Source organism: Xiphophorus couchianus, chromosome 18, assembly GCF_001444195.1.
Source record: "Xiphophorus couchianus chromosome 18, X_couchianus-1.0, whole genome shotgun sequence".
In the NCBI taxonomy this organism is placed as follows: Eukaryota; Metazoa; Chordata; class Actinopteri; order Cyprinodontiformes; family Poeciliidae; genus Xiphophorus; species Xiphophorus couchianus.
In genome coordinates this window covers 20,034,644-20,044,111 of record NC_040245.1, presented here as the reverse complement: position 1 = coordinate 20,044,111, position 9,468 = coordinate 20,034,644, and the positions used below count along the sequence as shown (strand labels likewise).

Here is a 9,468-nt window from a genome sequence, read left to right as displayed (position 1 = left end):
TCTTTGTTCTGTTTAAACAAAAATAAAAAATTCAACCAAACTGTTCCCCTCAGATGAAAGGAAACTGGTTCAGCAAAAGCCCTGCAAATACCAAGACTCCAGCCTTACACAAAGCGGTCGCTGCTTGAACACCGGTCTTACAATTCACTGTGAAACCAGTTTAACCTCAATATGGATCAACAAAGAACCCGCTCCAACGCTGATGAAAACATAAACATTGCTGAGATGATAGGAAACTAACCAGTTTAAATCAACTTCTTCAATTCTGTAAGTGGTCAAATGAGGACATTTTTACACTTCTACATGATCTGAGGTTTCTTTCCCTCTGGAGGCAGGAAGCCTATATACACAATTTGTGGAAAATTGGAAAGTCACAATTTTGTGAACCAAGCTTTTATAAAAAAAAAAAAAACAACATTTATGCTGTATGCTAAAAATGAAGGATTGAATTAAATAATTAAAAGCCCAGACTTTGTATGTGTGCATACTAATAAAGTCTCATTACAGACATTATGCCTGTAATGAGAGTTTTTAATATTTTTCCCAGAACTATTTTTTGCAAAACTAAATTAAAGTAGAACCAGAACAATTCCCAACCAGAATAATGTCACCTTTGACCTATTTTGTTTGAATGGAAGGTCAGCTGACCAATTGTTCTTTTTTAAAAATGTTATAATAAAAAAAAAAAAAAAGGCTTTTTCTTAATATGCTACGAAACTCTGAAATGTAAAATGCGCGAAAAACAAAGCCAGAAAGTTTAGGAAAACAACACAGTTTATGACTGAGCGACTTCAAAACTGAACAGTCAGACATGTCTGCAGCATAACACATTTCAAGTAAACATAAAAAAAATAACTTTTTTAATAAAAAACAAAGTGAAAATTATATTTAAAAAAATACATTACTGTACATCTCAGAAGAAACTGAGAAGTAACTGTTTAACACAACCTTCAAAGAACATAAACTTTTACATCCAACTTAGAGGAAATAAATTCAGTGTAGCTGAAAATTAAGTGTTTGATCGTCAAGTTAAATAAACCTAAACAAAAACTTTCCATTGAATTACAAGCGTTGTGTAATTATTATACAGTTTTATATAATAAACAAAATGTTTGTTAGCCAGTTTTATGAGAACGCAGGTGTTTCCACGTTGTCACAGCTTAGATCTGAAGATGGCTGAGCCTTCACTGAAATGTGTTGTGCTACAAATGTCCATCGATAAAGTGTTTGTTTGTGTCCTTCATCTCTCAGAGCCGACTTCATGGCTCCCTCGTCTTCACTTGTGACATTCCCTGATCTCGTTGCTTCATGTTCCCTCAACCAGCGGTCCGTGGGGCTGTGTAGGACATTATTTTCCGTATTGTGCCCCTTTCCCCAGTCTTAGCCATTCTCTCCAGGGGGCCTGCACTTTGTCCGCATTACTGTCTGAACTCCACGAGGAGGAAGGGGAGAGCTGGCGCGTCCAGGTGGAGGCCGTTCTGCTGGGTCGTCGGAAGAACGGCAGGCCGTTGGAGGTGGGCTTCTTCTGCGGCTGCTCCGTCTGCTGCTGCGACTTCAGCTGCTGGTTGATGACGATCTGGATGTCGTCCTGAGGCAAAGGAAGGAAAGAGCGGGTGAGCAGGACAGAATTCACAAACTGCGATAAATTGAGACTCTCTCATTTAATTTTCTTATCTGTCATTAGAAGGATCTCAGCGCTCTTTTAGACCTTTATCATCTTAAAGACTATTTGCAGTGTCAGGTATGAGCAACTAATGTTGCTGAGTGCTGCTTTCCTGACTGCACTTTGTCAAGTGTAAAGTTTGATGACAGAAAGGAACCTAGTTTTTTAGGAGTCGGCCATTTTTTTCCAGTGAAAGGACCCTCTGAGCAAAAGACCTGGTTTCAATGGTAAATGGTAAATGTAGACCCCCATGTTAATTAACAGAGTGTTTATTAATGTCTTTTTTGGAAGTTTTAATTTAAAAATATCAAGTAATTAAATGACGTACACATACACTTTCAATTTCCCTTGCTAATTTCCTCAGATGTGAAAATTGGAAATCCATTTTAAAGGTTTTTGATCATTTTGTGAACATTTTTGATCCCCCCCCCAAAAAAAAAAAACGTTTTACGTTTGAACCAATAAGCTTCAACTTGCAGAAAGTCACCATTTCAAAAGTTACTTTCATGTTTGCGTTTGTAACTGATATAAAACATGTGAATTACTATAAATTAGTCTTTTAGACCGAATAATGAATCTAAATCACAGAAAATAAAATCAGCGTTTTAGTATCGATGTTATCAAGACGCTCAGACAGGGCAGCAGTGGCTCGGCTTGGCTTGGCGACTCATGGACTCCTGCTGCTCATGTCCCCCAAAACTGTTGGGACACAAATGTCTGTCCCTTGTGCCCCAGTGGGGACACGTGGACATTCCTGGTTGTCAAATATTGCAGACTTCCAAATACAAGTTGTTGCTTCGACAGTACAGCAGATATTAAAACATATTTTGTTGGAGCTGAGCTGACATTAGAAAGAGTCAAAACTAAGAAAATAAGCTGACCTGCCAGGCCTCCAGCTCCTGGGACAGCTCCAGCTTACGTTGGATAGCGTCTAATAACTGGTTGTTCAAACACATCATGTCGTTTTTGCTTCTCACCAATTCAGCCTCCATCAGGTTTTTCCTGTTGAGAGATAAAACAAAATGCTTCTAATAAATGAGGATCAGATTTGCCACAACGTAACAGCTGTAAGAATAGCTACAGCAAACATGAACTACATCCATCATTTATCTTTGCCTTGCAAGTGTATTCATCCATTTTTTCACATCGTCACATTACAAACTTCAATGTATTGGATTTAGATTTTATTTAATAGACAAACTTAAAGTTGTGAATAATTGTGGGGTGGAGAAATAAGGTTGCATTGTTTCTTATGAGCAGATAAATGCGAGGAGTGTGCCGGGTCAAGACTACCTCAGCCTACAGTCTCTGGCAGCTTCAATCAGCTTTCCTTCCAGGGCTGCTTTATAAGCTTTATTCTTCTTTACATAACTCTGACCAACTTTTCTGTCCCTTCTGATGAAAAGGACCCCCACAGCATGATACTGCCACCACCATGTCACACAATAGGCATGGTGTGTTTATGGGTGATAGGTTTCTGCCACACACACAAGCACTCTGGATGTAGGCCAAAAAGTAAACTTTTTGTCTCTGTACAGAGCATTCATGTGTTTGTAAACTGCAAACAGGACGTCTTTTAGCTTTCTTTCAGCAATGGCTTACTTTTTTGACACTCTTTTTTACAATTACATGACTAATAGTCTAATAGTTGTTCTGTCAACAGATTCTCCCATCTGAGCTTTCAATTGTTGCAGTTGCTCCAGGGTTACAAGAGGCTGCTTTTCCCTGACCTGTCTGCTGTGTTTCTTAGTCTTCCTGATGCTAATGTTTGTAAGCTAATGTTCTCCAACAAACCTGTAAACCTTTGCCAACACCTTGATTCATACCGAGAAGAGATTTGTGCACAAATGGACTTTATTACCAATTAGGCAACTTATTAATGCAGTTTATTGCATCAGATTTTATTTATGGGGCTCTAAGCCAAGTCCCCCCTTTCTTTCCCCCCTAAGCAAAGGGGGAAATGAATCTCAATATGTTTTAGGTATTATTTTTTCAAATAAGCTTGTACCCTTTTCTCAGTACTCCAAAATGCAAAATCCCAATAAATTATATTCCAATTTGTGGTTGTAACGTGGCAAATTGCGAAAAGGTTTAGCAACTACTGATATCTTTGCAAAGCACTTTATGTAAACTGTAAACTATTTGAATATGAATACTTTAACAATTATGAGTTATGTACTTGGCGATAGCTTCATCCCGGTCTCTGACGGCCTGGTGGACGAAGTCCTTTTGATCCTGCATGCTCTGCAGCTTCTGCAGCAACTCGGCATTCTCCTGCTGCAGCTGGATGTTCTGCAACAAGAAGACAAAATAACAAAAAACTAAACAAAATCACGTTATCCCAAGGGAAGCTTACCCCGAAATTAAGATTAGGGATGTGTTACGAAAGATTGTTTTCACTTGTAAATAAAATGAAGATTTTAAAGGCAGCATTAAACAAAGTAGCCAAAAGATGACTACACCTGTATCCATACTGTTATATTAAGTTTGTATGAGTTAAGTCAGCTACTTTGGGATGATAGTAAGAGAGAAGATTTAAAGTCTGTGCTGCAGCCCAGTTTTGATACAATAGGACGCCACAGGCAATGACCCGAATTCTTTTCATCACTGGTTACCTGATCCCTCAGCTCCTGCGCTGTGCTCAGATTCCCACAGTGATCGGCCATCCCGCCAACAAAGGCCAGATTCACCTTCTAGACAGAAACAGACAGTAACAGAGAGATCAGGTGTCAGCCACGCATGTGCAACAGAAGGGGTTTCTGTGGCTTCTGCCTTCTTGGAACGATACTCTAAAGGTGGAGGAGGTGCGGCTGGTTATTTAATTACAGTACAAATGCAGTGAGACACAGATTGACGATGCATGATAGCAGTAAAAAGAAACTCTGTAAAATATCAACTGGGACAAATCAGAGGTGAACAGTGATTATACGTGTTCAGCTGTTTTTAATAACCAATAAACATGAGAAGTTTATTTATATATCCCTTTTAACAAAATAAATCTAAAGAGAAAACTTGAAATATTTTCTGGATAAAGACATTGATGGAAACTGACGTAATTTTATTCTTCTCCAGAAAACGTAAACTGTTCCGCCATAATTTTCTTTTTTCTTTTTGACGCAAAAGGGCAGCTTAAATAGCCGCGTGTAAATAAGAAAGACTAAATAAACAGGATGGCTAAGGACGCGCTTTTTACTTTTCTTTGTTCTGCATGCATCTCTTACCTCTAATGAAAGAGTGAAGGTAAACGTTTCACCTCAGCAGATTTATATATTATCATAATGAGGTATTGTGTATGCTTCTCTAGAACTGAACATAAGATATAAAAATACAAACCTGACTTTCAGGTAAAGCATGCTTACCCATAAAGTGCAGCTCACGTGATTTACTGGATCATTCTTTATCTGATACATATCCGTGTACAGTGACTCTTTACTAATGAAAGTTGAGACAACTTTTTTTTTTTTTAAAGTGAACTCATCTCGTCCTTTTTAGATTTGAACCAACAATGCAGCCTTTTGTTCCCATTTTCCTGTCCTGGCCCTCACCTGGGAACTGGATGCGTGTGACAGAGATTGGGCCGCTCCCTTCAGTCGGTGCATCAAGGCCTGCAGGTCGTCCTGCTGATCCGTGACCTCTGAGCTGCTGAGACCCCAGGTCAGAGGGCGGAGTAACTGGAGGACGGAGCCCATTTCTTCAGTTATCTAATAAAAGGAGGCAAGGACAGAAACACGTTAATCTATCCTCACTAAAAAGAGTTAGCATAATTAAAATCGGTTAAGGAACCTGGCCCAGCTTCTGGGAAGGCTAACATATTTGTGGTTTTCAAAATGAAACACATCAAGGATGGCTTAATGGAAGTCAAAGCAGGTCAACAACAAAAAAAATCCTTTGTTCTGTTTCCTTTCCGTCTGCAACAGCGTAGTCTCATGACTCGAGTGACTGAGTGACATCTGGTATTTACAAAGCAGGAGTTGAGTGGAATCAGCTCATTTCTATTTTTACCTGAACTGATGTCAGGTGACTGGGATAAATTTTATAATTCGAATATCAGGTAACATTTTAGAAAACGAGACATTGCTCAAACAATAAAATGTTTCATTTACCACCTCAGGTCATAAGCTTGACCAGAAATGGACCGATTCTTTAAAATGTTTGTGATATGGTAGCTGAAGAAAAAAAATAATAATAATGGAAATATTCCCACAATGCAGCCAGGACAAACGAGAAGCAAAGCGAATGACGCACAAACCCAGGAACGTATTAGATCTTCCTGTAGTAATGATGTTTTAACATCCTGAGTGTGAAGACTCATCGACCTCATTCACTTTTATTTTCAATCTCTCCGCACAAAGACATTTTGACTGTGTCAGATACAAGTCACACTGTCATGTAGAACTTGTCATCTTACTCCTTTCTGAGGGAAAAGAGGGACTGTGTTTTTCACTCTGTGTTGATTTCCTGAAATCTCCCGTGTCGACCGGGTTTCTGCGTGATCTTCCTGCACAGGACTTTCAGGAAAGACATTAATATTCCGAGTATTACGTTTGCAAAGTTTTTGCTCAAAACACACCATCAGCGAAACACTGCGGGCAGGAATACTATAGAAACAAGTGATGCAGATAGAGCGTGTTCAGCCCAAACAAGACGCTGGCATCTTTGTCAGTCAATATTTGCCAAAGATTATTGTCTTACTGTTGAGCACGATTGTGTTTAGTGTAATTTTTAAAGAGAAGCTTCATGACTTCTAAGAAAAGGGCTTTTGTTTCTTTCTGGGAAAGTAAAATGTGTCTCAAGGCTCTTATAAGTTAACAAATAGCATAAATAACTTTCAAACAAACTGAGATTTTTATCAGAAGGAGCTTCTATTTCTGTTTTGCATGTGAGCGTTTTAGCAAAATCTTCAAGTGTGCTTTATAGTTTAGATTTTTATTTTCAAAAAGAGACTTGTAAAGGGATTAAAAAAATGCTACTAAAAAAATATCCCAAATAAATCTAAATTACAACCACTATTACTGTTTCTTTAATTATTTAAAGAGAAAACTTCTATTTTAATGAAGTTCTAATAAAACTTAAATAAAAATACTTACATTTTGTTCCAGAAATAAAATGTGTGGCCAACATAAACCCAATTTCTTTAGGTTGATGACCAAAGTTGCAAGCTGGTGTAAAATGTATTTATTTTTAATCATTTTGGATTTCCAGTCATTCAGAATGTCTCATTTAGCACTTTTGTGTGTTGTTCCAATTGGCTTTGAAAACAACAGAATTTGACCAAAGTCATCCATGAATCAATGAAAGACAAACATGAATTACAAAGTTATTAAACGAATTCCCAAAGGAATTAATATGGGATATTTGGGAGGAATTATAATGGGACATTTGGGAAATTCCCCCCAAATGTCCCATTATAATTCTTCCCAATTATCCCATTACAATTCCTCCCAAATATCACATATTATTTCTTCCCAAATGTCCCATTATAATTCTTCAAAAATGTCCCATATTAAATTCTCCCAAAGGAATTAATATGGGACATTCGGGAGGAATTATAATGGGACATTTGGGAAATTCTCCCAAATGTCCCATTACAATTCCTCCCCAATATCACATATTATTTCTTCCCAAATGCCCCATTATAATTCCTCCCATATGTCCCATATTAAATCCCCCGAAAGGAATTAATATGGGACATTTGGAATTACTTATAATGGGAAATTTATGAAAAATCCTCCCAAATGTCCAATATTAATTCCTCCCAAATGTTGCATATTATTTCTTCCCAAATGTCCCATTATAATTATTCAAAAATGTCCCATTATAATTCCTCCCAAAAGTCCCATATTAAATCCTCTGAAAGGAATTAATATGGGACATTTGGGAGGAATTATAATGGGAAATTTGGGGAAAATCCTCCCAAATGTCCCATTATAATTCCTCCCAAATGTCCCAAATAAAATTCTCCCAAATGTCCCATTATAGTTCCTCCCAAATGTCCCATATTAAATCCTCCCAAATGTCCCATTATAATTCCTGAAAAATGTCCCATTATAATTCCTCCTAAATGTCGAGCTGATCTAGTGTTGCCCATAATAATCCTTGGACATGTCCCAGACTCCTTGATAATGGAGGCAGGGACATGTCCCACTCTGTGTGGGCCATGTTCCACCCACTTCCTCCAAAATATGTCTAAAGCACTATCTTTGTTGTTGGTCAGTTGTCACTTTGAGCCCTACACTGTATTCGTCCCGTCCTTCTGTGGCTTTTTCGTAGATGTAGATATACCCGTTGCTGCAAACGTCAGCTCCACAGTCGATATTCTCCAGTGATACCCGCTCATCCTCCGCCTTAAACACCAGTTCTCCACACACCAGATATGTATAAAAGCTGCTGGTGTCAGAAGTAGTTTCCTGTCTCCGGCAAATGACGGAGGACAGATGATATAACTGAGTTCCATGTTTTACAGGAACGTCAAGGACTGGGTCAGGTATCACAGGTCGTCTGATATCGTCTGGACTGTCTGGCCATGGCAGAATCAGGGTCATCACATCAGTTTCATTAAAAAAGCAATCCCTCTTTTTGTTGGACTTGCAGGTGTCGCAACTTTCTGACATTCTGCTCCAATAATTCTCCAGAAGAGTTGATGTGGTGTCATTTTGTTGTTCCTTTGGCAGAGGAATGACAGGACCAAGGTTGCGAATAATTCGTGAACACTTCTGACATTGTTCACAGTGGTCAGTTGTATACAGCTTAGAGTTTGTGTAGATTCCACACTGGGCCAGATAGTGCAACATGTAAAACAACAGGACTCCTGGCTTGTCCTGATGTTTTACATCCTTAATCTTCAGAGTTTCAACGAGTTCATTCTGAACAGCAAAGATTTCATGTGGAGGAAAGTCTCTTCCTGGATGGTACATTGCTGTAAAGAAACACCTTGCAAACAATGGTGTCTCTGCAAAAAGTTCCGAAATCTCCTCAGGATACTGAGCCACAAACCTTCTGACAATAGTCAAGTTCATGGTGCTTTGTGTTGTGGCATTCATCCAGCTGTTAAAAAAGGAGTTGGAGAATTTGCAAAAGTACATTCCTGGGTAAATATTTACATCCACAGCGTCGAAATCATCGGTGTCATTCTGAGTTCCATCTTCTGAGTTTTCTTCTTCAGAAGACGATTCCTCTGAAGAAGAAAACTTATACACTTCTCCAAACTCTGTCCACATATCCTCTGCATTTGGGCTTCCAGAACAAACTTCCTCATCCTTAGTGGAAGCATCAACGTCCTTAGCGTAAATGCTATCGTAATGGTCAGGTTCATTTTCAATGTCATCTATAGAGCTTTCTTCATCTGAAGACCATTCTTCTGATGAAGAATACTCAGACACTTCATCAAAATGTGACACATCCGTTGCAGCATTTTTGCTTCCAGAGTCAACTTCCTTAGGTGAATCATCCATATCTTTAGTGTCCAGGTTCTCAAAGTGGTCCGTGTAATTTTTAATTTCACCCATTGAGTTTACATCAACTGAAGCGGTTTCTTCTGTTGATGGATTTTCAAAGACTTTTTCAAAATTCGTCAGACTTTCCTTGCTGTCACAGCTTTCTTTCACAGCCATTTGTTCAACAAAATCGTCAAAGTATTCTGAGGTGTCATCAATGTTCATTTCTCTGTCCCCAGAGTAGATTTCAAATTCCAGCTCCATTTTGATATCAGGAAGACAGACGCTTTCCAAAGCAGCAGTGTTTTCAGATGTGTTGACTGTCAAAGGCGTATTGATGGCAACTTCCTCAACTTTAGAGGAAGCATCAAT

General features: G+C 38.6%; 1 protein-coding gene across 1 annotated transcript in view; it reads right to left on the bottom strand.

The window, feature by feature from the left end:
* Window positions 1-756: 756 nt before the first annotated feature.
* The window catches only part of LOC114133393 (BICD family-like cargo adapter 1), a 29,972-nt gene continuing 21,260 nt past the window's right edge, over window positions 757-9,468 (bottom strand). The window contains exons 6-10 of the mRNA XM_027999273.1: window positions 5,209-5,364; window positions 4,279-4,356; window positions 3,843-3,955; window positions 2,545-2,665; window positions 757-1,588 (exon numbers count right to left, since the gene is read on the bottom strand). Coding sequence (XP_027855074.1) covers window positions 1,349-1,588; window positions 2,545-2,665; window positions 3,843-3,955; window positions 4,279-4,356; window positions 5,209-5,364 — 708 coding nt within the window. The 3' untranslated portion in view covers window positions 757-1,348. The remainder of the gene's footprint in view (window positions 1,589-2,544; window positions 2,666-3,842; window positions 3,956-4,278; window positions 4,357-5,208; window positions 5,365-9,468) is intronic.